General features: G+C 42.7%; 1 protein-coding gene across 1 annotated transcript; it reads left to right on the forward strand.

Moving 5' to 3' along the window:
• Positions 1 to 10926: 10926 nt before the first annotated feature.
• LOC140898285 (L-amino-acid oxidase) lies at positions 10927 to 24505 on the forward strand. Its single transcript, XM_073311922.1, has 7 exons — positions 10927 to 10939; positions 17030 to 17253; positions 18279 to 18385; positions 19727 to 19928; positions 21665 to 21718; positions 22851 to 22984; positions 23692 to 24505. The coding sequence occupies exons 1-7, from the start codon at positions 10927 to 10929 to the stop codon at positions 24503 to 24505; spliced, it is 1548 nt and encodes a 515-aa protein (XP_073168023.1).
• Positions 24506 to 27962: the final 3457 nt, after the last annotated feature.

Raw genomic sequence — 27962 nt, forward strand, 5'->3', positions numbered from 1 at the left:
GCCATGAATGCTTTCTTCTGGCTATGGAAGGAAGTAGCAGAGAAACTGGAGGAGCAGGAATGTGAGAGAACAATGGTAAGTTTAATATAAAAATAAGACGATAACCATTCTCCAAAGACTGCAGGAAAGGGTATGAAACATGAGACCATTGAGTGGAACGTCTGAGTTCCTGAATACACCAAAGAGCTGCTCATCCCCAAAAATGTGACTGGATAATTCAGACAAGCCAGTGTGAACAACCTCTCTCCTCGTCTCACAGTTACCAGGACTAAGAGGAAGTGGCAAGAGACTGTATTTCTCTTTGCTTTATTAAATATAAGTACCTGTAAAGTTAGCTGCACTGAGTCTGTGCTCGCGAACTACCCCGAGAAGAACTGAATTTTAGGATTTTGATTGAATAATGCTAGATGCTGGTTTATTCTTTACATGTCCAAACTGGTGGGCTGAATGGAAATCTCAAAGAATAACTTTTAGGTAGGGTAGGTCAGCACAGAGTTCTATCAGAAAATGCTGGTTCAAAGGAACCAAGATGTTCTGTAGCATAAGCGCTGGCTTCCTCATTTGCCTGGAGGTGCTTGACCACCACTCTCCAGACTCCACCCTTGCCCCACCTCTTCCCACCCCATTCTACCCCCTCCCCTGAGCGTGCCATGCCCTTGCTCCTCCACCTCCCCCCAGTGCCTTCTGCACGCTGCTGAACACCTGATCACAGCAGAAGGGAGGTGGTGGGAGGGAGGGGGAGGAGCTGATTGGTTGGGTTGTCTGTGGGCAGGAGGCACTAGGGGGAGGGGGAGGAGCTGATCGGCAGGGCTGACATTGGGTGCTGAGCCCCAGAGCACCCACAGAGTCAGCGCCAATGTTCTGCAGGAATTTATTAATTCCATTACCATTTTCTATGACAGCAGACACATAGGTTAAAAGCTAGCTCACCAGGCAGCTAAATGGTAGGTGAGCTGTCAGGGTCTCAGGGACTCCTGGTTCTGAAGCAGCCTGTATGGCTGGCTGCGTGGGAGCCCCCTGGGCAGCCAGGAAGACCACCTATCTTTTCTGAACTCTTACAAGATTTATTATGAAATGGAAAATTCTATTCCCATGTAGGTCTACTTTTATATGATTTCTTCTGATGTTTTAAACTAGTCCCTCTCAAACTAATTAGCAGCAATTAAGCACATTCATCAAAAGCAGGAGATAAAGTGCAACTTTAATTCCCTTAGGAGTTATATTATATACATTAACTGTATTCGAAGTCCTAAAGAATTGATAACTGAACATTATAAAGTAACTGTTGTGAGAAAGAACTGTAGACAATTTGATTGTTCTGTGCTTGGCCCCAGCATTAGCCTATGTCAATTGCTTTCGCAACTGTATGTTGTATTCATTACGTGCCTGGAACTGCTAGCATCCAAACTTAATCTACAAGCCTTCTTTAAACTGTTGACTGTATACTCATAGACTTGATGGTGAATTAATAAAACTGTTTGCTTGCTTAAGAATAGCAAAATGTCCTGATTTGAGAAAAACTGTCCAAGGTTAAAGTTGACCTGAGGTGATCCTATCATTACAATTAGTAAGGTAACCATCCCTGGAGTTGGGGTGGCTTTATTAAATTTCATACACATACAAACTATAATATTTACCAAAAATAGGCAAATGTTATTTGTTAATTTTGGGCTTTAAAATCGAACTGGTACCTGGCAAATTTATAAAAGTTGACCCCGATTTATGCTTACACCAGTAGAGACTCTTGCAAAAGGCCCCTTGGCAAATAGATAGAGGGACCTTGTCACGGGCAGCACATAATGGGGGCCGGGGAGGCTAAGCTTTTCCAAACCCCATGCCACCAGAGGGCAGGGAGGAGCAATGGCGAATTTGGAGCCTCCTGAAAAATCTCCCCCACCATAGCCCTGGGGCTGGAGGAGATCTCACTCCCTGCCATGGCTTCAGAGCCACGGCGGGGGCACAGAGCTTTTTTGCTCTGGGGGCCACAGCAGAGGGGTAGCGGGGAAGGAGCATGCAGGGGAGGGGCCTTGAGTGGGAGAGGCAGAGTGGGGGCAGAACCATGGCGGGGCTGCAGGGGAAGGGGCAGAATGAGGTAGGGCCATGGACGGGGCCGTGGGCAAAATGGGGGAGCCCCAGCCAGGGCAGAGAGCTCTGCCATGGTCCTAGCTGAGGCTGAGAGCTTGACCCCAGCTGAAGCCAAGCTCTCATGCCCCCTGCTCCGAGCGCTAGGGGAAAGGGGGGGCTAAGAGTAGTGAGATGGGGCAGGGCCTCAGCCAGAAGAGATGAGTCAGGGGGGCAAGCCTCCCCAAAGGGAAGCATCACCCACCACCCATGGACCTCGTCAATAGGTTCTTGCAAATGCTCACCCCACCTATTCTGGGGAGTACAAAAAAAAGGAGTTCAGCCAGAGACATTCATCCCCTGTCCTGGAGTTCCCAGACAAGCGAAACTTAGCTGCAGGGACAATATGGCCCGTTGAAGGCTAAGTATGGCTTTCCATGTCCTTCTGCATGGCCATATAGACCCTGCCCGGAGGCCAGCTCCAAGTGCAGAAGCTCCATGTCAGATTTTAGCCTTCTGGGATTCTCTCCGTCTATAGGAAGATGGAGCTGCTGCTGTTTGTGGACTTCCAGGCCATCAACCTGGAGAACTTCAGGAAAGAATTTTCTGTAGTATGTGGCTGGAGAATCTTGTCCATATGCCCAGGGTTTAGCTGATCGCCATATTTGGGGTCGGGAAGGAATTTTCCTCCAGGGCAGATTGGAAGAGGCCCTGGAGGTTTTTCGCCTTCCTCTGTAGCATGGGGCACAGGTCACTTGCTGGAGGATTCTCTGCTCTTGAAGTCTTTAAACCACGATTTGAGAACTTCAATAGCTCAGACATAGGTGACGTTTTTCAGGAGTGGGTGGGTGAGATTCTGTGGCCTGCATTGTGCAGGAGGTCAGACTAGATGATCATAATGGTCCCTTCTGACCTTAGTATCTATGAACTTCCTTGGGACTCGCCTCAGTATGTGACTCCCATCTCCACATACTTCTTCGTGGCTAACCAGTCATTCCTGAACATCAGCTACACCATTACCACTATGCTCCAGATACTGCTCTACCTCCTCTCCAGGAGGAAGAGTATCTCCTATGCTGGCTGCATCAGCCAGATGTACATCTTCCTCTTCCTGAGGATAACCGAGTCTGCCCTCCATGCCATGATGGCCTACAGCTGGTACTCAGCTAATTGCCACTCTCTGTGCTGCACCCTTATTAAGAGCAGGCTGATCTAAGCCAGGATGGCAACTGGCTCATGGACATGAGGCTTCTTCTTTGCCACAAGGTACATCAGTTTCACACCATGGGTCTAGTCTATTGCAGCCTGAACAAGATCAACTACTTCTTCTTTGAGGAGCTGGCCATTTTGATGCTGGCCTGCATGGACACATGGGTTAGTGAGGTGGTAAATTTCACTGAGGGGTTGATACTGCTCCTGACTCAGTTCTCCTTGATCTTGGTCTCTTAAGCATTCATCCTAATGGCCATCTTGTGGATCTGTCCAGCTGAGGGGAGCTCCTAGGCCTTCTCCAGATGCACCTCACACATCACCATGGTGATGGTCTTCTATGGTTCTGACATGTCCGTGCCCTTGGACTCCAGCTATTCTCATGGAGGTATTAAAATCCATCCATAAACTTCTGTTAAGTTCACCCTAAATCGTTTTCCTGTTCCCAGCTGGGAGATGAAGTTAAGTATTCCTGCCTGTGTGTTGCTGGACATAATTTCTGCAATGAATCCATGCTCGGTGTTCAGATCCATGGAAGTTAATCTACAGGGAACGTTTTCAGATTTGCAGTGTAATTGCAAAAATAGCTGTGGTGGCAATTCCTCTCTTCAGCCAAATCATCCTTGTGTCTCTCTTAGCATATCACTTACAAACATTTGCAAGTAGATGAAAATAATTGCAGAGTAATTATCAAGAATGTCAATGTTTTTAACCCAGCCCTTCCTGGTAATGCTAGGAGTTCCCACACTACCACTAAAATTCATTACATTACATACATACATACATGAACAGCCACCTTGTAGAGCTAGAATGTCAGAATATAGCTCCAGCCTGGCCAAAAATATTAGCTCAGACTGAGTCGGGGAAGGAAACTATACTTAGAGCTGGTCAAAATGTGTCAACCAAACTCTTTTCCCACTGAAAACAGTGCTTATGTTGACTATGCAATGTTTAATGGGAAAATCTCTTTGTTTTTTACTAAATAATTTCCATTGTCTCATGGAAAATTTACAAAATGGAATGATGAAAAAGTTTAATGTGAAATGGAGATTTTCAATATTTTTTATATTTCAAGGATTTGACTTCAAATGTCAGGGTTTATTTCTGGTTTTGGAAATTGAATTATGTCAGTATCCTCTCTTTGTTTTATTGCACTATTGGTACTTTCCCAACTTTTCTCTGCCTTTTTTTTCTTTTCTCTCTGCTTTCCAATGGAAAAATTGTAGGAAAGGTACAAAAGTGAAAGAAAGTAGAGAAAAACCCAAATTTGTTGGGGTTGGAGGAGGAGTTTTAGAAAGTAATGGAAAATAGGGGGAATAACATTTTTTACATATTTATTACCAACTGGAAAAGGGTGAAAAACCAAAATATGTCAAATAATTTTTTTCACAAACAAATCTTGAAGAAATGTTTTCACAGTTTTTAACTTGGAATACAATAAAGGCATAATACAAGGAGTAATTGTCACCCTACTTTCTCATACATTTTATCTTTCCTCCCTTTTGAAAGGGTATAAAAGGGAGAGATCAGGAAAATAGTGAAAACGAAAGAGGAAACCTTTTTTTTCTCAGTTTCCAAAATCCAAGCCAAAATGATGCTTTAATTCAAAATGTGAGACATGAGGCAAAATTCACCATTCATTGTTGAGTGCATATTACCTTTCAAGACCATTAGAGCTAAAAATGAAATAAAATTTCAAATATTTTGAAATGGATGGCCAAGCATCTCAAACAGGTGATTAAGAGAAAGCAGAAAGCCTACAAGGAATGGAAGAAGCAATGGATGAACAAGGAAAGCTACCTGGTGGAGATCAGAAATTGGATGGATAAAGTGAGAACTGCCAAAAGCCAAGCAGAGGTGGACCTTGCAAAGGAAATTAAAACAAATAAGAAAGGTTATTTAGCTAGCTAAGTAAAAAGAAAGCAGGAAGGAAGAAGTGGGACTGCTAAACATTGAAGACATGGTGGAGATTAAAGATAATTTAGGTATGGCCCACACCTAAATGCTTTGCCTAAGTTTTTAATAAGGGTAATGAGAAGCTTGGGGGCAGTGCTGGAGTGACACCTGAGAACAAGAATATGGAAATAGAAATGACCACATATGAGGTGGAACCCAGACTCAAACAGCCTGTTTGGACCAAACTAGGGGCCCCAGATAATTTCTGGTTTCAGAGTAGCAGCTATGTTAGTCTGTATCTGTAAAAAGAAAAGGAGTACTTGTGGCACCTTAGAGACTAACCAATTTATTAGAGCATAAGCTTTCATGAGCTACAGCTCACTTCATCGGATGCATACAGTGGAAAATATAGTGGGGAGATTTTATATACACAGAGAACATGAAACAATGGTGTTACCATACAGACTGTAACAAGAGTGACCAGGAAAGGTGAACTATTACCGGCAGGAGAGCAGGGTTGGGGGGACAGGGGGGAACCTTTTGTAGTGATAATCAAGGTGGGCCTTTTCCAGCACTTTACAAGAATAGTAGGAGGGGAAATAAACAAGGGGAAATAGTTTTACTTTGTGTAATGACACATCCACTCCCAGTCTTTATTCAAGCCTAAGTTAATTGTATCCAGTTTGTATCCGGCAACTAACGGAAGTTACTAGATCGCAGGCCCTGGTTCTCATGGGAGACTTCAATCACCCTGATATCTGCTGGGAGAGCAATACAGTGGTGCACAGACAATCCAGGAAGTTTTTGGAAAGTGTAGAGGACAATTTCCTGGTGCAAGTGCTGGAGAAACCAACTAGGGGCACAGCTCTTCTTGACCTGCTGCTCACAAACGGGGAAGAATTAGTAGGGGAAGCAAAAGTGGATGGGAACCTGGGAGGCAGTGACCATGAGATGGTCGAATTCAGGATCCTGACACAAGGAAGAAAGGAGAGCAGCAGAATACAGACCCTAGACTTCAGAAAAGCAGACTTTGACTCCCTCAGGGAACTGATGGGCAGGATCCCCTGGGAGAATAACATGAGGGGAAAGGAGTCCAGGAGAGCTGGCTGTATTTTAAAGAATCCTTATTCTGGTCACAGGGACAAACCATCCCAATGTGTAGAAAGAATAGTAAATATGGCAGGTGACCAGCTTCGCTTAACAGTGAAATCCTTGCTGATCCTAAACACAAAAAAGAAGTTTACAAGAAGTGGAAGATTGGAGAAATGACCAGGGAAGAGTATAAAAATATTGCTCAGGCATGCAAGAGTGAAATCAGGAAGGCCAAATCACACTTGAAGTTGTAGCTAGCAAGAGATGTTAAGAGTAACAGGAAGGGTTTCTTCAGATATGTTGGCAACAGAAGAAGAAAGCCAAGGAAAGTGCGGGCCCCTTACTGAATGAGGGAGGCAACCTAGTGACAGAGAATGTGGAAAAAGCTAATGTACTCAAAGCTTTTTTTGCCTCTGTCTTCACGAACAAGGTCAGACCACTGCACTGGGCAGCACAGCATGGGGAGGAGGCGACCAGTCCTCTGTGGAGAAAGAAGTGGTTCAGGACTATTTAGAAAAGCTGGACGTGCACAAGTCCATGGGGCCGGATGCGCTGCATCCAAAAATGCTAAAGGAATTGGCGGATGTGATTGCAGAGCCATTGGCCATTATCTTTGAAAACTCATGGTGATCGAGGGAGGTCCCGGACAACTGGAAAAAGGCTAATGTAGTGCCCATCTTTAAAAAAGGGAAGAAAGAGGATCTGGGGAACTACAGGCCAGTCAGCCTCACCTCAGTACCTGGAAAAATCATGGAGCAGGTCTTTAAAGAATCAATTCTGAAACACTTAGAGGAGAGGAAAGTGATCAGGAACAGTCAGCATGGATTCACCAAGGGCAAGTCATGCCTGACTAATCTAATTGCCTTCTGTGATGAGATAACTGGCTCTGTGGATGAGGGGAAAGCAGTGGACGTGTTATTCCTTGACTTTAGCAAAGCTTTTGACACGGTTTCCCACAGTATTCTTGCCAGCAAGTTAAAGAAGTATGGGCTGGATGAATGGACTATAAGGTGGATAGAAAGCTGGCTAGATTGTCGGGCTCAACGGGTAGTGATCAATGGCTTCATGTCTAGTTGGCAGCAGGTATCAAGTGGAGTGCCCCAAGGGTTGGTCCTGGGGCTGGTTTTGTTCAATATCTTCATTAATGATCTGGAGGATGGCATGGATTGCACCCTCAGCAAGTTTGCAGATGACACTAAACTGGGAGGAGAGGTAGATACGCTGGAGGGAAGGGATAGGATGCAGAGGAACCTAGACAAATTAGAGGATTGGGCCAAAAGAAATTTGATGAGGTTCAACAAGGACAAATGCAGAGTCCTGAACTTAGGACAGGAGAATCCCATGCACCGCTACAGACTAGGGACCGAATGGCTCGACAGCAGTTCTGCAGAAAAGGACCTAGGGGTTACAGTGGACGAGAAGCTGGATATGAGTCAGCAGTGTGCACTTGTTGCCAAGAAGATCCAATGGCATTTTGGGATGTATAAGTAGGAGAATTGCCAGCAGATCGAGGGACGTGATCGTTACCCTCTATTTGACATTGGTGAGGCATCATCTGGAGTACTGTGTCCAGTTTTGGGTCTCACACTACAAGAAGGATGTGGAAAAATTGGAAAACGTCCAGCGGAGGGCAACAAAAATGATTAGGGGGCTGGAACACATGACTTATGAGGAGAGGCTGAGGGAACTGGGATTGTTTAGTCTGCAGAAGAGAAGAATGAGGAGGATTTGATAGCTGCTTTCAACAGGGGGTTCCAAAGAGGATTGATCTAGACTGTTCTCAGTGGTAGTGGATGACAGAACGAGGAATAATGGTCTCAAGTTGCAGTGGGGAAGGTTTAGGTTGGATATTAGGAAAAAAATTTCACTAGGAGGGTGATGAAGCACTGGAATGTGTTACCTAGGGAGGTGATGGAATCTCCTTCCTTAGAAGTTTTTAAGGTCAGGCTTGACAAAGCCCTGGCTGGGATGCTTTAGTTGGGGATTGGTCCTGCTTTGAGCAGGGAGTTGGACTAGATGACCTCCTGAGGTCCCTTCCAACCCTGATATTCTATGATTCTATGATTCTATGAAGCAATATATCCGAAAATGGGGTCATGCAGGGAAAATGTTTGGGAACAACCATCCTAGAACAAATTTTGAAAGAGAGAGTAATTAAAGGCTTAAAAGATAAATGGCAATAGGGATAAAATACAACATGGTTTTACATGGTTTTACAAAAGGCAGATCATGCTAGACCAAACCTGAATTCTTCCTTTGAGAAGATAGTTATTTTCTAGACAAAGGAAATGCAGTAGATATAATGTAACTTGATTTCAATAAAGCATTTGATACAGTTACACTTGGGGAAATTTTCATTAATTTGAAGAAGCTGGGGATTAATACAAGAATTGAAAGGTGAGTAACGGTCTGGATAAAGGGAAGACTACAACGGGGCATACTGAAAGGTGAACTGTCAGGCTGAAGCAAGGTTACAAATGGAGTTCCTCAAGGATCGGTCTTGGAACCAATCTTATTTAACCTTACCTCAATGACGTTGGCATAAAAAGTGGGAATGTGTTAATAAAATTTGCAAATTACACCAAGTTGGGAGGTATTGCCATTGTGGATGAAGACAGGAATATTGTACAAGAAGATCTGGATTACCTTGAAAACTTGAGTAATAGAAATGGGATGAAATGTAGTAGTTCAAAGTGTAAGGTCATGCACTTTGGGACCAACAATAAGAATTTTTTCTGTAAACTGGAGACTTACCAGTTGGAAGTGACAGAGGAGGAGAAAGACCTGGGTCTGCTGGTTGATCATAAAATGACTATGAGCTACCCATGTGATGCGGTTGTGTAAAAAGGCTAATGCAGTCCTAGGATGCATCAGCAAGGTATTTCCAGTAGAGACAGGAGAGTGTTATTTCCATTGTACAACATGCTGGTGAGACCTCATCTGGAATACTGTGGGCCATTCTGGTCTCCCATGTTTAAGAAAGATGAATTCACATTAGAACAGGTGCAGAGATAGGCTACTAGGATGATCAGAGGAATGGAGAACCTGCCTTATGAGAGAAGATTTAAGAAGCTTGGCTTGTTTAACTTAACAAAATGAAAGTTGAGGGGAGATATGATTGCTCTCTATAAATACATCAGAGGGACAAACACCAGGGATGGAGAGGAGTTCTTTAAGTTAAGGGCCAATGTGGGCACAAGAACAAATGGATATAAACTGCCTATCAGCAAGTTAAGGCCTGAAATTAGATAATCATATGAATGAAGTTCAGGAACAGCCTTCCAAGGGAAGTAGTCGGGTGCGGGGGGGGAGGGAGGGGAAAATGACTTGTTTCAAGACTGAACTTGATATGTTTATCGAGGGGATGGTATGATAAGGTGTCCTACAGTGGCATATGGCCCATCTGCGACTGCTATTAGTGAATATCTCCAATAGCTGAAGATGGGATGCTGAAGAGGGAGGGCTCTTTGTTAGTATAAAGAATTCTTTCCCAGCTTAGCCCACATACTTAGGGTCTAACTGAACACCATACTTGGGGTCAGGAAGAAATTTTGCTCCAGGTCAGAGTGGCAGAGATCCTGGGTTGTTGTTTTTTGGGGGGGTTTGCCTTACTGTTCAACATGAGGCATGGCTCACTTGCTGGTTTGAATTAGAATCAGTGGTGGATTCTCTGTAATTTCAAGTCTTAAAATCAAAATTTGAGGACTTCAGTAACTCAGCCAGAGGTTGGGGTCTATTACAGAAGTGGGTGGGCGAGGTTCTGTGTCCTGTGATGTGCAGGAGGTCAAACTAGATGATCACGACAGGCCCTTCTGGCATTAACATCTATGAGTCTATGACACTGAGGAAATAAAGATTTAAAGTTGTGCTTTTGAAACAAGGCACCAAAATGTCTTTAGCTCTGCTTGAATAGAAATGCCATCCAAACATCTTCCTTTCTCTGTAGGATATAACAACTATGTGTCACAGACAATTGGCTTTGCTCCTTGTGTCATATATAACTGTCTCTGATACCAAGTGCACTGTATATTCCTTGTACTAATCCTAGTTATTTACATGGATTTTCTCCAATTCCATGATCTGGGTGTATGGTAAAATTGGAATATGGAAACACCCGAGCCGTTTGAAATTCAGAAAACTGGGTGCTACACAGAACCATAAGGTCTGATCCAGTGAGGTTCTGAGTGCCCTGAGCAACTTGCAGGACTGGACCCTAAATAAAGACTGGGGAGTTTTTGCCTTTTTTATGTGTCTAGTCAAAGCCATAATTTGCACGGTGATTAAAGTATGTGACTATGAAAAAGGGTATAAAGTATCACAACCACTACTGGGTTCAGCAGAGCACAGAGGATCAAGGGGGGAAGAAAGAGATGAAGGGAAAAGCAGGTGCTTTCCAGGTAAGAATGGAGGGCTATCAGATTCAGAGGGACTTGAGGAAAGGGCAGAGCCTCTCAACACCCACACGTTCTTTGATCCTAGTCCCATGTACCTGGAACGTGCTGACTCAACCCACAAGCTGTGCTGAATACATCATAGGAGGAAGCCCTTTGATCTCCAAGCTTTATTATACATGGAGCTAGCAGTTCCCTAGAGGCTATTTATCAGCCAGGCTAGTTGTATGTATAAAGCGAGAGGGCTTCCCTGATGACTTGAGCTTCCACCTGAGACATGGACAAGTTCTGTGAGTGAAACTTCTCTTAAAACTTTTGCAGAGGGATGGGGATAGGTCATTTTGGGAACATCTTACTCTACCAATGATATTCAATTAACTTTCCTGTTTCACACCTTTCTCCTTCTCTTGTTATGGTGTTTCTCATTTTGTCTTATTCTTTCTCTCTTTCTCTTTTAGTCATTTTTCTCCCATTATCCTTTACTTCTCTTTAAGTGTGGCAGACAACAGCACTAATGGCATATTTTTGGCCTCAATTACACAGGAAAATCATTTGTGGTTTTTGCATTTTTAATACAATGAAAATCATTACTACTTATTGTGGTACACTGGAGTAATAACTCTGCTCTGTCCAAACTGGGAACCATTTTTTGTTTCAGAAGGTGGAGGAATTATCTGAGGTGGGGGAAGTTATTCTAGGCCTTGTCTACACTTCAGGGGAAATTTGATCTAAGCTACGCAATTTATGTGAATAGCGTAATTCAAATCGATGTACCTTAGACCTACTTACCATAGGGTTCACACTATGTGATGTTGACAGGAGACACTCTCCTGTCGACTCCCCCTACTCGTCTCAATCTGGTGGAGTACAGGAGTCGACGGGAGAGTGATCTGTGGTCGATGCATCAATTGCCACTTGTCGATCACCTGGTAAGTGTAGACAAGCCCTTAGATTTGATTTTGACCAAGGAAGGGGAATGAGTTGTGAATGCCAATGTGGAAATGTAAATTAATTTTACAGCTGATGAAAATGTATCATATGAAGAATTACTCAGCGGAAAATTGATTTGCTTTTCAAATAAAAAATGTTCATGGATTTTAAAAATTTGTTTAGAAAGTCATTTTTAATAAAGTGAATAGTGAATTGTTGTGGGGGGTTTTCTGTTTGTTTTCAAAAATGAAAATATTTTGGAAAAACTGAAAAATGATTATTTTCCAGGGTTTTTGGCTTGCTTTTTGGTCAGTAAAACAGAACATTTCCATGAGTATTTCTGAGAAAAAAATGAAACCAGTCTATTACAAACAAATAATAAAAAACAAGGAAAATACAATTGTCTGTCTAGCCCTAATTCACTTTATTTCTGCATTGGGGAATTTTTATTTGCAAAGCCTTCACATTGTGTCAGCGGGAAGGTTCTATCAGTCAACTGACTTCTTCTGTTACTCCTCCATAGTGCAAGATACCTGACTTGGTGGCATGTAACTTGGGAAGGGTCGATGCCAGATCCACACTTTGAGTGAGACTACTTGTATAGACTTAGATGGAGGGGATGATTAGCCTGTGACAATGAGAGACTCATGGTGTACGGTTATAGAGGAGAGGGAGACTGGCTGATGATAATGTGTTGATGTTAATCACCCTCTCATTTGACCCTTGACAATGCGGTGAACCTGATGATCCAATGCTTGCAGGAGATCAGGGCATTTATGAGGATTAGCTGCTTGAGGTTCATTTCAGATAAGAGAGAAATAGCTTTGGTAGGTTGGGGGAAACAAACATAGGAATTGTTCAGCTGTATATCACTGCCCACAATGGAATTGAGTTGGACATGACTGGAAAAAAATAATAAAAGAAATTGCAGGTGTTTGCTTAGATCAAAGATTGCTGCTAGATGCTTAGCGGTCCAACATAGCCACTATATTTGTTTTCCTTTCCTCTTCCACTTACTTCACTTGCCTACAAACTAATTTCATATCCATCAATAAAGCAAAAATGAAATTATGGTGATCATTCCAACCCATGCATCCTTATGTCCCTTCCTCCAGGAATACCTTATGGTGTTAGAGGGCTCCATACCATCCCCAAGATGGCTGTTCCTTTCAGGAGCAAGTGAACACGGAACTCATGTGGTGTGTAGGTCTTTATTCTCCACCAGGATGAATTCCATCCACATTGTTTTTATGTTCCCAGCTGAGCTCTGAAGGCAAGCACTCCTGCTTGCCTGTTGATGGATATAACTTCTGCCAAATAATCTCTGGTTGGTGTTTAGCTCTGGCGGACATCTCTAGTTCTGCAGTGTAATAGCGAATATATCGCTGGCATCAGAACTTTTCTCTCCAGTCCAATCATCTGCATGTCAGTCCTATCACATACAAAAGATAAGGAAAAGGATGCTGATAATTGCAGAGTAAGAAGAGCCTAGGTGTGACTAATATAGCAATCTCCTGCAATATCCTGGACAAACCTTATGTAATTAAGCATCAATATTTTAGGAGTTCATTGTCTTAAAATGCAAATGTTTATATATTGTTGTGGGATTATAGGGGACATTTCTAGGGAGGAGACATGGTGAATGAAACCTTGATAAGTGTTATGATCTTCAAAGGACTATTTGAAACAATGTGAATGTTTAATGTTAAGGGAGTTTCCCAGGAAATCCACAGGGGAAAGGGTATGCAAATATAGCACTTCCAGTTGTTCAAGTTTGCAGCCCTTTGAAGCTAAACCCTGAGGAGAAAAGCATTGCCTACAAATTATCTATTCCCAGATCAAAGACCCTAGATGTATAAAGGCAGGACTAAACTTTTAATGAGGGTGCTTGTCCTGAGGAACAGCTGTTATGAACTTGTGATCACAGAAACCTGCCTTGGTGGGGTTTGTAGGGCGTTCACCTGCCCTTGCTGGAGTTAGGGTGGTCTTTGGTAAGCTTTCTGGCATGCATGTCTAAGTTCTTTTATTGTTTTTAGTAGGTTTTCTCTGGTTATGTCTACACTGGCAATTGCATGACAAAACTTTTGCCTTTCAGAGGTGTTAAAAAAAACAACACTGAAAGACAAAAGTTTTGCCAGTGACAAGCACCAGTGTGAACAGTGCTTTGTCAGCAGGAGTGCTCTCTTGCCAACAACACAAATGCCGCTCCTTGGAGTGGGGGGAAGATTTTTGTCTGCAGGAGAGCCAACAAGCAGCAGCTACACTGCACAACTTTTAGCAGCACGGCAGTAGAGACACAGCCATGTCACTAAAAGCTGTGTAGTGTAGATGTAGCCTCTGTAACGCTTTCACCTTAAGAATAAATGTACTTGTTTAGAACGAGCTTTGTGGTGACAAGTGGACAGTTATGCTGTTTATGACATCTGAGGAGAAAGCAAAGTAGGCCTGCTGGGCAGTCTGACTTGCTAGGGAATTCGCAATGTAGGCAGGCAACTGTGTAGCCCGGAAATACCCCAGTAAGGAAGGAGGGAGATGCAGATCTCCACCCAAGAGAGGTGAAGGCTGGGGAGCTGTAAGCCTCAGGGTGAGGAAGGGGAAAACACAGGTGCAGTTGCCCTGAATTGTGACACACAATGTTCAAGTATCAGGGGGTAACCATGTTAGTCTGTATCCACAGAAACAACAAGGAGTCCAGTGGCACCTTAAAGACTAACAGATTTATTTGGGTATAAGCTTTAGTGGGTAAAAAAACCCACTTCTTCAGATGCAGCAATGTTTAGTGCCTTCAACCCAGATCTTCCTGGAGTTCTCACACTGCTGCAGGAAATACATTACATAAGTGTGTTTCTACCTGTGGAGACCCTAAATAATTCCTGGTCTCAAAGGGTTGGATATGTTTTGTGCTCAGTTAATTTCAGTCACTCTGAAATATATGGCTCCATCCTCACCCAGAGTCATGGATTTAATGGGCAGACAATACTGGTTTTTAAGGAAAATTTAAGAGTGCCTTATTCTTTCAATACCACAAAACAAATATTAAACTTTCCATTTTTAAAATTATATTTCAGTTCTGAAGAAAGGTTCTAGGAAACTGAATTTCTCCTCCTGACCTTCAAAGCTGTGTCTACAGGACAGTTCCTACCATGTTGGAAATTAAGTTATAACAGATTTGTTCCCAGACCTGTTTGTAACCTGGATCCGTTTGGTACTCTAAATGAGGCACTATCTATGTCTCCAGACATGGAAGATACTCCCCCTCCATCTTTTCAGTGACTCAGTTCTTGGGCTGAATTGAAGCTTGGACCAAACGTAGCTTTTTATCTCCCTGATCTGGGGGATCTTTGTCTGCCAGTGGTGTAAACTAAAGGAGGTTCGGAGTTGCTCCACTTTATACCAATGGCCAAAGAAAAACTAGAGGAGGCTCAGACATCTTCTACTTCACCACAGAAATTACAGAATTGTAGGGTTGGAAGAGACCTCAAGAGTTCTTCTAGTCCATCATCTCTGTGCTGAGGCAGCACGAAGTATACTTCAACTATCCCTGACAGATGTTTGTGCAGCCTGTTCTTAATAACCTACAATGGTGAGGATTCCACGACCTCCCTAGGTAACCTATTTCAAAGCTTGGCTATCCTTACAGTCAGGAATTTTTCTTACTATCTAACCTAAATCTCTGTTGTGACAATTCAAACTGATTATTTCTTGTCCTTTTCTCAGTGGACATGAGAACAATTGATCATCATCTCCTTCATAGCGATCTTTTACATGTTTGAAGACTGCTATCATGCTCCCCTCAGCCTTCTCTCCTCTAGAACAAACATGCCCTGTTCTTTCAACCTTTCCCCATAGCTCATGTTTTCTTACCCTCTTATCATTCTTGTTGCTCTGCCCTGGACTCTCTCCCATTTGTCCAAATCTTTCTTAAGTGTGGTGCCTCAAACTGGTCACAATACTCCAGCGGAGGCCTCACCAGTGCCAAGCACAGCAGAACAATTGGCTCCCATGTCAGACATCCAACATGTCTGTTAATACAGAATGACATTTGCCTTTTCACATGGTTGACTCATATTCAGTTTGTGATCCACTATAACCCCTCAGATCCTGTTCTGCATTATTGCTACCTAGCCAGTTCCCCCCAATTTTGTATGTGTACATTTGATTTTTCCTTCCTAAGCATCGTACTTTGCACTTGTCTTTATTGAATTCTTTCTGTTGATTCAGACTAGTTCTCCAATTTACCAAGATCATTTTCAATTTTCCAAACCCATCCTCCAAAGTGTTTTCAACCCCTTCCAGTTTGGTGTCACCTGTCAATTTCATAAGCATAATCTCTACTCCATCGTCCAAATCATTGATGAAAATATTATATAATACAGTACCAAACAAAGACCTCTACAGGACTCCACTTGATACATCCTCTCAGTTTGACAGCAAACTATTGATAACTACACTTTAAGTACAGTTTTTCAACCCGTTCTGCACTGACCTTATATCCATTTCACCCAGACCATATTTCCCTAGGTGTTTTTAAATGAGAATGTCATGTGGGATTGTGTCAAAAGCCTGACAAAAGTCAAGATATATTATGCCTTGCAAGAGACATTTATTTCAGTGGCAAGTGGCCCATAGGTACTGTCAGAGAGCTCTGGGGTATAAAGTTCACCTCTTTTTTGTTCAACAATGCTGCCTACACTAGCATGGGAAGGAAGTGTGGTGTGGGTGCTGTAAAGGTTGCTCTGAACTATACAATAGAATTTAGATAGTTGATTTGATCTTTTAAAGCTCTAAGTGGATTGGGAATTGGATATGTGATGAACCACATTGTTCACTGTCTGACGCTTAAACAGCTGTGCTCAGCAGGAGTGGGAACTCCTTTGTGCTCTGTGAGAGGGGGAATCTGGGATTTATATGTTGGAAAACCAGAAGAAAAAGTTGTTCTGCATCATGGAAAGGGAAAGCAGAACTGAGTTTTTAAATGCTGTGAAGAAGACTCTGGTTTGGTTCCTCAATTCAGCCCATGAGGCCAAATCTTGAAGACCTTATTATCAATCGCAGCATATGAATTTGTCCTGCACCATTCCCTCACAGGACAGCCAGCCCCCATATCATCAGTCCTCTATGGGATGCACAGATTTAAATGTATGGGGGGCCAGGACCCTCAATGTAGAAAATGTTTTGAATGGGCCATGTGATATTTTAGTTTAGAAGAGTGCACCAACTGTTAGAGGATTTGAGTATTAACTTCCCTTCCTTTGCCTTATACGCTCACTGCATTTTATCATAATAACTCTCCAAGTTTGTTAATATAACTGAGCTCCACATTTGAGGGTGTTAGCCTCTTCCTAAAACTGAGGCGCATCATGTCAGTGACATTACTGAGCTCCCTGTTCTCAGAGAAAGAGTTGCCTTCACCTTTTGTGTCATCTGTTTTTTTGTATATCTGTCTCTAGTATTTCTTCAGCTTTTCCTCCTTGTGGCATTCCCAAGCTTGGAGAGCCTGCCTGGCAAACCGAAGAAGTGGGAACAATGCTTCGATGACCCTGACTATGACGAACTGGTGGATATTGTCAAAAACGGATTGGAAAAAAAGTGTAATTCAAAGAAGGTGGTGATTGTTGGGGCAGGAATCAGTGGACTCACAGCTGCCAAATTGTTGAGAGATGCTGGTTGCAAGGTAATTCTATCGACTGAGAGGAGCCAGAGAAAGGCCAGGGAGTCAGTGTTCCCTTGAAATAGTCTTATTGTTTCTTTTTCATAGCATTAACAATGCAGAAGAACCAAAGGAGGTGAACTTAAGTAAGCTGGGTGAACAAAGAAAGAAAAAAGATGGCAGAATATATATGTTTTTCATTTCCAGACAAAAAGTTAATTGACTTAAACTTAAGGTTGTTAGAGGAATAATAACATTACCAAAAGCAAAAATAATAATGTTATAACAAATAAGCCCTGCAATCACTATATTTTATGAAGATGGTGATTAGTTAAGGAAATGTTCCAAAAGACTCAAATACTTCACTATAACCCCTTTATAGTCCACATGTTTTTAACAAAATTTTCTGTATGTGAAAGTGGATATTAGCCATCCCATAACAACCTTAATTTGCAACCTTGTCTTTTTTGTTTGTTTTGTTTTTCCAAGGAGCTACTCTCTTGGCCTTCCTGTAGGTCTTGGGAAAGACTGAAATCCACTATCCTATCCACTGCCTACACATTCACAACTCTCCCTCTAGAGAGCACTCAAGAACTACAGCCCCCCAAGGCTGGAAAAATCAACAGAGATCAGTTGTGCACTTATACTTTAAGTGCTTAGTTGTTGTACTAAACACTCTCTCATTGAAAATATAGTATTTACAATACATTGGAAAGGCTACTATTAGTGTAAAAACTACCATTTTAGAATCTGATCCTTGAGATCTCAGTTCAGGAATACCTCTATTTAGAAAAGCTGCTTGCGCACATACTTACTTTAAGCACATGCTTACTTTGAGCACATGCTTAAATCTAGGGAGTTCAAATTCAAGTTTAGCATATGCTTACTTGCTTTCCTGAATCAAAGCCTGAGTGCTTACATACTGTCCAAAATTTATTTTCTAAAATATTAATTTTATTTCCGTGATGACCAAATCAACCTTTACCATACAAGAGAGAAATTTACTGGCAAGGGATTGAAAATGATAACCCTGTGTTCCATGTTCCTAGGTTCTGATTCTGGAAGCCAGTGGCCGCTTGGGAGGACGCATCGAGACCTATCGAGAACGAGATTGGTACATGGATCTGGGACCCATGCGTTTGCCAAAACATCACAGGTAATATACGGTTCGCCCTGCTCAGCCACAAACCTTGTTCAGAATAGTGGAAATACCATTTTAAAGATTTTTATGATAATTTCTAGGGGAAAAAATCTTTGGAGGTGCAGATTTGAATAGTTAAAATGCCCCTGTACTCTCTTGTGTGGACTACAAGCACTGCGTTGAATCATCAGCCTTTCTACAGGAAGGAGAAAAATTGGAGCTGTTACTCTTTTTTGCACAAAGGGGCTGGGAGTGGATGGGCAGAAGCAGAGAATGGGTCTCTACTGAGAGTAATGGCTCGCTACTGCACCAGCCAGTGCAGCTAAACCACCATAGAGATCCCAGGGCCCAGGACTGCTCCAAATTAATTCCCCCTGAAGCAAAAGGGGAACCAAAGATTCCTTTGGCTGTGGCAGTCACAGACAAACATTTCATTGCAAGTAAGCCAACCAAAATGAAACATTTTGATTTGGGAAAGTCTAGATGTTTTAACGTTTATGTTCAGAACCTTTCATCACACTCTGGGATAAAAACAAACATGAAAATACCAGTATTTCCCTCGGAATAGAATGTGAGTTTTCACAAACAGCTCTGCTTATGAGTCTGCTACTGTCTTACCCTGTAGCTCAACCACAGCAGGGTTTTGTTTTAAATCCTTAGGTCCCAGGTTCAATCCCTGCAGATACAGCCCCTGGTAGTGTTATTACAAATACATCTATATATCTGATTTTTTTTGCTCTGAAGAATTTTAGGAACGGTCCGCTTTTGCTGTCATGTGTCTTGTAATGAGTGAGAAAGAGTCTGATTTTACAATTAGTAGATGTAATACTTGATCATCATGTGCAATCATTGAAGTCAATGGGACTGTTCCAGGAGTGGATGTGATGGGAAGTGATGGTCAAAATTTCTCAAGCAAAAAGTATTTTTCATTGAAAAATGGCATCTGCTGTTTTTACCAATGCTTTTCATGACACATTTACCTACATTTTTTATTGGAAACATAAATCATTATTTAAATACTTATCAATGTTGCTCATTTACTGAAAACTTGGGTTTGCAGTACATTCCCCCCCCCATTTTTTTAATTAAAGAGTTGTGAAAGTGAGTCTGATGTGAGCCCTGTACAACTGAAATAACATCAATATTTCAAAAATTTTCACAATTGACAAAAGTTAACAGCACTAGTTGCATGATTGTCTTCAGGTGAAATATATCTTTAGGGTCATACACCCACAAATAATTTCAGTTACATAAGTAGGAGCCAGCTGATTTTTGTTAGAGGATCATATATGAGCACATAACATTCTTTCACATTTTTGACATTTTCTTTTTTTCTCCTCTGTCCTTTATCTCTAGGATTGTGCGTGAATTTATTAAACAATTTAAACTTAAACTGAATGCATTCTATAATACTGATGCGAATGCCTGGTATTTGGTTAACAATGTCAGGGTGAGATATAAAGATGCAGAAAAAAACCCTGATATTTTGCGGTACCCCGTGCACCCTGCAGAGAAGGGAAAATCTGCCACTCAGCTTTATGAGCAGACACTGGATAAGGTATGTGTGTTGTGGAATGGACTCATGTACTGTAGGTAGGTCTTCATTTCAAAGTTAGCATGGGCTGTTCATCAGATTTTAGCCCTCAACCTGTCTCATCCAGACACACAAAACTATCTTGCTCAAGTTGAAGAGTTCTTTTAACTCAGGCTAGCTGGCAGAACATGGGTTTTAGGTGCTGAACTGCCTGAGAGACAGTGCTCAATTTGTGCCAGGGCTTGCCAGGACTGAGCCCCGGCACCTCTAGTTTAGGTAGTTCATAACCCCGGCATCTCAGGGCTTGCTGCCTCAGTTATGAATGTAAAAAAAAATTGCTTGAACATTTCATTAAAAATTAAGCCCTGCTGATAGGAGTGGATCTTAGGACACACCCCTCTCCTTGGCATCTCACATTGGCTCATTTAGGTGACTTGGCATGCTAGCTTTTGTGGTTCCCATTCTTCAGTGTTATCTCCTGCCATTCATCAGGTAGGAACCTGAGCATCTAATTCAGACTTTGTGAATCCCAGTACATTTCTAGGCATCTACTTGTTAGGTACTGTGCATGCAATGCCTTAAGTCCCTGTGGGAATCTAGGCCCAGATGTTTAAAGATAACTGACTAAGGAGCCTACATCTCATATTCAAAAAGGATTTAGGCACTTAGGATTCCCAGAGACAGTCAATGGGATTGAGATGATTAAGTGTGGGATTCACAAAGATATTTAGGTTCCTAACTACAATCGATTACAAAGGGAGTTAGGCACTTAAATTGCTTTGTCAATTGCACCTTTTCAAAATAAGACTTAGTCTCCTAAATCACCTTTGAAAATCTGCCCTCCCCCCAGTAGCTAAGTCACTTATGAAAATGAGAGTTAAGGTCCCAAATTCATTTAGGCGCTACTGAACGGTTTGCTTTGGTCTTTTTATTTTTATATTTTAGAAAGTCTGAGTGAAAGCAGTTCAGTTAGCTAGAGAACTGTAGAAGTGGAAAACAAAAAGCTACCTTACCCTTATTAAAAAGATCTTGTTAACAGCTCTTTCACCTGAGCAGTCATTTCATGTCCCACCCCCTTGTTCATATGCACTAGGATACTGGCTTTAATAGGGCCCTACCAAATTCATGGTCCATTCTGGTCAATTCATGGCCATAAGATTTGAAAATTAGTCAATTTCAAGTTTTCAGATGTTTACACCTGAAATTTCATGGAGTAGTAACCCTGGGGGTCCTGATCCAAAAGGAGGCGGTGGGGGGCGGCAGGTGGAGTGTGTTGCAAAGCTGTTGTAGAGCGGTTGTGGGATTGCCACCCTCACTTCTGTGCTGCTTTCACACCAGCACCCCACAGAGCTTTTTGCAGCTGCAGGAGGTTTCTGGAGGTGGAAGTGGGTCTGATCTCCCCCGTGCTGCTGGGAGTGCGCCAGCTTGAGGGCTCCTAGCTGCTAGTCCCAGCAGGGCTGGGAGGGAGATCCTGGGGTAGATATCCAGAGGTGGGTCTAATCTCTCCACCAGAGTGGCTGCACAGGGGAAGGGTGAGTCACGTTCCTCCCCAGCCCAGAGGAGACTAGCAGCTGGACCCGGGCCCCTGGTAAGAGCCCTGCCCCACCCTCTGATTTTACTGTCTGTGACACGTTTTTCATGTCCGTGAATTTGTTAGACCCCTAGTCTTTAAGTACATAATCATGGGGGGGGGGAGGGGAACCTTTAAAGGCAGAGCCATGATCATGAAACAAATGACTGTTTTCTTGGTTGTTCCCCAGGTGACAACAGACTGCAGTGCTCTGAAAGAGAAATATGACTCCTTTTCCACCAAGGTAATTGAAGTTGGCATTCCAGTATCTTGAAATCTAAATGTTTCTAGTTTCCTAAACCTTTTGTTACATTAGCCAATAGAACTCCTTGTGGGATAGATCTTGCCACATGCACACAGTCATGGTAGAAGATAATGCCTACTTCTCCTAAAGATCCTGGCTGGGCAGAGGTGGTTCTACTCATAGGTCTTCAGAGGGTACCACATACTTCCCCCGGGGATCTTCCTGGCTCTGCTTTCTGGCAGAGGGAGGGCAGGAACATGGATCCACATTATCTCTGCCAAAACACCAACACATAGAAAGCAAGCTGTCTCGGTGCTCCCATACACCCAGTGCCTGAGTTTGTGAAAACAGGATTCTCCTCCACTCCTGTGTAATAGATTTAGCATCTCTTTTTCCCATCCCAGCTGACATCCAGTTTTGTATCCTCATCCACATTTATTTGAATGAGACAACCTTCCTCTGTTTCCCTCACACTGTTACTTTTACCCTCTAAGGTAAAAGGTGTTGTCTGGACCATGGTTCTCTAATCCAAGGCAATTAAACTGTGGTATGGACACTATGGATGAAATCCTGTGCTCATTGAAGTCAATGGCAAAGCTCCCGTTGACTTCACAGAAACCAGGATTTCATCATGTGAATGGAAAGGAGTGAGGGATTGTGTCTTGAAAATGAGCAGCAGTCTTACTTCAGTGATTGGTTATGAGGAAACAGACAAATCACACCAGACGGTAGTGCATGGGTTCAGAGGTGTGGACTGGATCATGAATCTTTAATCAAAGACAATGAAATCTTGGTATGGACACTCGGAGTGAAATCCTGGCCCCATTGAAATCAATGGCAAAGCTCCCATTGACTATATTGGCGGGGGGGGGGCAGGATTGCACCCAGTGAATCAAAACTGGGTGAGGGATTGTGTCTTGAAAGTGAGCATCAGCCTTAATTCAGTGATTGCTTATGAGGAAGCAGACAAATCACCGAGTAGGATAGTGGATGGGTTTGACTTCTGCCCATCCCTTATGGATATTGAATGATTCCTATGTTCAACTGCAATGAAATATCTCTTCGGCTGTCATTTCTAAATGAGAATATAATATGCATGCACCTTCCACCCTCTCCACTCTTCCCCACCCAGGAGTATTTGATTAAAGAAGGAAATTTAAGTAGAGGAGCCATCGACATGATTGGTGACTTGCTGAATGAAGATGGTAGATTTTACATGTCATTTCTTCACTCAGTCATGGCTCATGTTACCTTCTCCGACACCAGGTGAGAAGAAATGAATCTATTTACTTGCTTTATATTTGAAAGAACATGTGCCTATGGTAGGATCTGTCTATGTAACCATCCATTTTTAAATACCTCTGCAACCTCTTTCTATCTCATCCATCTATCATCCCTTCTATCAGTGCAGCTGGTCGCCTTCTTTCACAAAGGCACTGTTGATCTCAGTAGTCACAGAGGGTATGTGTATAATTCACTAGCCATGAAATGCAAATGTCCCTTCACACAGGCTGAGCAGGACATTACTGAAAGAGTGCATGGCTTCTAGCTGGGTGGGTTCCTATGGAATTCAATAATTAACTCGAGAGTGTATGTGCGATGGGAATATCGGAGCAGAGATCTGTTGTATCTCACAAACCCTTTTGTCAAATGATCCCAAATTAGGCTCACTAATTCTACCCACAATTCCGTGAGACATACCTAATTCCAAGGCAATGTGAGTAACCATGAGGTTTCTAGAGCATTTGGAAGAGTGAATCTTTAATCATAGAACTGGTCTTCACCTTCACTGCAGCAGATCTGGCACTCTGCTAGAAGCTGGAGTTGGCAAATCAGTGGAGGGTAGCTTGTATCTTCAGCTATGCAGCTCCTTACAGCTCTTCTCATAATTATTCTTCTTGTGAAATTCATTCAGATAACTTGTCAGAGGCTGTCATTGTTTTACCATAATCTCTTTTCCCTCTTTCTTTCAGTTTTGATGAGATCACGGGGGGATTCGATCAGCTTTCTGATGCTTTCTACCAGCATATTCGTGGGGGTATTCAGTTTCACTCTGCAGCAGTGAAGATACTAACCAAGGGTGACCAAGTGAGAGTGTTCTACCGTAGGGCAAACACATCGGTCCCCTTATCTGTGACGGCCGACTATGTCCTTGTCACAGCCACGGCAAAAGCTGCACGGCTCATTAAATTTTCTCCACCTCTTTCTCCTCTCAAGACCCATGCCCTGCGCTCCATGCACTACACAAAGGATGTTAAGATTGCTTTGGCCTGTACTAAAAAGTTTTGGGAGAAGGATGGAATCCATGGCGGGAGGTCAATCACGGATCGCCCCTCCAGATTCGTCTACTACCCCAACCACAATTTCCCCAGTGGCCTGGGCGTGATCCTGGCTTCCTACACCTGGGGCGATGATACTGAATTCTTTATTCCCCTCAGTGATGAAAAGTGTGTTGATGTGGTGCTGGGGGACCTGGCAGAAATCCACCAGGTGCCCAAAGATTATATCCGGAGTGTCTGCAATAAGTATGTGATCAAGAAATGGGGCCTGGACAGATATTCCATGGGCTCATATGTTTCCTTCACCCAGTACCAATATGTCGACTACGCCAAGGCTCTGTTTCAGAATGAAGGGAGGATCCATTTTTCAGGAGAACTCACAGCCCAGCCTCACGCCTGGATCGACACCGCTATGAAATCTGCTGTGAGAGCAGCAAGGAACATCCATGCTGTTATTAACGCCTCACCGAAGCAGCAGCAACATGAGCTGAAGGAAAATGAACTTTAATCAATTCAAGAACTGTAATAGTGAGGGGTTTGGGGAAGGGACAAATGAACCAGCTAGCACTTGGGGAATTAGAAATTGCACCACTAATCACCATGCACTACTCACTTGTCACTTGTGGTTCAACCCTGAAGGGGTGGTGCATAAATTGCCTGCACCAGCATTAGATTGTTACTCACATTGCTGAGCTGCCTCAGTCATTCTGCTTAGCTCCCAGAGGGTGAAGCCAAGGTTGTGCCCAGTCCCTGCCCAGTCCCCTTGCACCCACATGCCCTAGGAAGATGATAAGTGAGCAAGTAGCTTCACTTAGTCCTAGGTCCAGGTGTCCCATGTAGGAGTGGGAAGGGGGTTCTTACTCCTCCTGACTTAACCAGTCATATAATCTGAACCAAAGACTACACTGAACCAAAGACTACATAATCTGCACTTCTGGAGCCAGCCACAAGTCCAGCCCTTGCTGATCCCATCAGCCACCTCAGCACTCCCCAAAGGAATAGCTGCACAGAACAGCATATGTCCTGGTCTCCAAACCAGTCTCCGCACTCCCTTGGAGATCCTTGCAGAAAAAATGTTTCTTGGGGTCCCTCCTGGGATGGGATAAGCAGCTCTGCATCCCACCCCATTCAGGTCTCTGCCTAACTGACCCAATCTGTCCAACGGTGAAAAGTGGTGTGTAGTAGGAAGCCATTTAGCTCATATTCACTCCTGATTATGGTCCTGGTCTTTCCATGATCTACCTGTATGGAAGACTGTGTGATGCATATAGATGTTGACTATCTCTTGAATATATTGTTAATAACTACATGCCCTTGTGGTTTGTGAGGTTGAAATCTGAATCTGTTTCCTCTCAGTGCCAAAGCAAACATTTGCACCGTCCCATTTTACCCGAAATCATGCTTAGCCTCTTCTAACTCTAGCTAGAAAATTAAACTACAGGTGAACACCACTTCACACCCCAGGGCATGAAACATATTGCCTAAGGAATCCCAGAAAAAATGAAATTGGACTGAATCATTCCCTACTCCATACCCAAAGATTAAAAGCTGGGATATTTAATTAATATTGTCAAACTACTGTTAGTTACTGGGACAAAAGAGTCTCAGAAATTTACATATGGATGAGATTCCTTTTTCTGCCCTGTAGTTAGTTGAAACACCCTCCCTGAAGATTGACAATTAAGCGTAAAATTCTGTTTTCCTAAATATTGGCCCACTGGGTCCTCTGAATCAAAGATATATGAATGGCAACTGTAAAAGAAACTTGCTGTTTAACCCCAAGAAACAGGAAGAAGATGAATAGATCAAATGTCCCAATACCCCAGAATATAACCCCCTGTTTTTTACCACGAATTAAAAAACAAAGCAAAATAAACAAAACTCTACTCTTGTCTTCCTTGTGAGTCTGATATGACAACTCTACATGTGGCTAATTTCCCTTGTTCCTCCAACAGGCTGTCTCTTATTCTGTTCTAAACACCAAAAGAACGTGAAATGAAATGTATCTGATATCATCTTTGCTGTACTGGATTTTTGGCACTCCCCCTCCCTTTCTCTGCCTCCCCCACCCTTTCTTCTCTGCTTTCTAATTAAAAGATCTATGCGAAAGGTACAAAAGTGAGTACAGAAAAAAAAAAATTCGGGGGGGGGGAATATTTACAAAGTAGAGGAAAATGGGCAAAATAATATTCTTTAACTTTTTATTACACCTTCTCTATCAGATGACTCAAGGATAGCTAATGTGACATCATTGAAGAAAAAAAAAAACTCCAGAGGCAATCCTGGCAATTACAGTCTGGTAAGCAAAAAGAAAAGGAGGACTTGTGGCACCTTAGAGACTAACCAATTTATTTGAGCATAAGCTTTCATGAGCTACAGCTCACTTCATCGGATGCATACTGTGGAAAGTACAGAAGATCTTTTTATACACACAAAAACATGAAAAAATGGGTGTTTACCACTACAAAATGTTTCCTCTCCCCCCACCCCACTCTCCTGCTGGTAATAGCTTATCTAAAGTGACGACTCTCCTTACAATGTGTACGATAATCAAGTTGGGCCATTTCCAGCACAAATCCAGGTTTTCTCCCCCCCGCCGCCCCCCACAAACCCACTCTCCTGTTGGTAATAGCTTATCTAAAGTGATCTTAAATCCTAAATATAAAAAAACTTGCTTGTCTTAGCCAGTGGCTGAACAAGAAGTAGAACTGAGTGGACTTGTGAGCTTTAAAGTTTTCCATTGTTTTATTTTTGAGTGTTGTTATGTAAAAAAAATAATTCTACATTTGTAAGTTGCACTGTCACAATAGAGATTGCACTAGAGTACTAGTACGAGGTGAACTGAAAAATCTATTTCTTTTGTTTACCTTTTTTACAGTGCAAATATTTGTAATAGAAAATAATAATGTAAAGTGAGCACTGTACACTTTGCGTTCTGTATTGTAACTGAAATCAATTCTTACCAGCAAGTTAAAGAAGTATGGGCTAGATGAATGGACTATAAGGTGGATAGAAAGTTGGCTAGATTGTCGGGCTCAATGGGTAGTGATCAATGGCTCCATGTCTAGTTGGCAGCCGGTATCAAGTGGAGTGACCCAAGAGTCGGTCCTCGGGCCAGTTTTGTTCAATATCTTAATTAATGATCTGGAGGATGGAGTGGATTACACCCTCAGCAAGTTTGCAGATGACACTAAACTGGGAGGAGTGGTAGATATGCTGGAGGGTAGGGATAGGATACAGAGGGACCTAGACAAATTAGAGGATTGGGCCAAAAGAAATCTGATGAGGTTCAACAAGGACAAGTGCAGAGTCCTGCACTTAGGATGGAAGAATCCCATGTACCGCTACAGACTAGGGACCGAATGGCTAGGCAGCAGTTCTGTAGAAAAGGACCTAGGGGTTACAGTGGATCAGAAGCTGGATATGAGTCAACAGTGTGTCCTTGTTGCCAAGAAGGCTAACGGCATTTTGGGCTGTATAAGTAGGAGCATTACCAGCGGATCGAGGGACGTGATCATTCCCCTCTTGTCAAGGTTCCTTCCCCACTCTAGGGTACAGATGTGGGGACTTGCATGAAAACCTCCTAAGCTTATTTTTACCATCTTAGGTTAAAACTTCCCCAAGGTACAAACTATTTTCCTTTTTCCCTTGGACTTTATTGCTGCCACCACCAAGTGTCTAACAGATATATAACCGGGAAAGAGCCCGCTTGGAAACGTCTTTCCCCCCTAAATCCTCCCAAACCCTACACCCCATTTCCTGGGGAAGGTTTGATAAAAATCCTCACCAATTTACATAGGTGAACACAGACCCAAACCCTTGGATCTTAAGAACAATGAAAAAGCAATCAGGTTCTTAAAAGAAGAATTTTAATAGAAGAAAAAGTAAAAGAATCACCTCTGTAAAGTCAGGATGGTAAATGACTTACAGGGTAATTAGATTCAAAACATAGTGAAGGGTTAATG

Source organism: Lepidochelys kempii, chromosome 14, assembly GCF_965140285.1.
Source record: "Lepidochelys kempii isolate rLepKem1 chromosome 14, rLepKem1.hap1, whole genome shotgun sequence".
NCBI classification, from domain to species: domain Eukaryota; kingdom Metazoa; phylum Chordata; order Testudines; family Cheloniidae; genus Lepidochelys; species Lepidochelys kempii.

Excerpts from the sequence above, each read along its gene's own strand:
- LOC140898285 (XM_073311922.1), top strand. Across the intron at positions 17,254-18,278 it reads TGAGAGATGCTGGTTGCAAG|GTTCTGATTCTGGAAGCCAG; the intron begins GTAATTCTATCG and ends CCATGTTCCTAG. Across the intron at positions 21,719-22,850 it reads ATGACTCCTTTTCCACCAAG|GAGTATTTGATTAAAGAAGG; the intron begins GTAATTGAAGTT and ends TTCCCCACCCAG.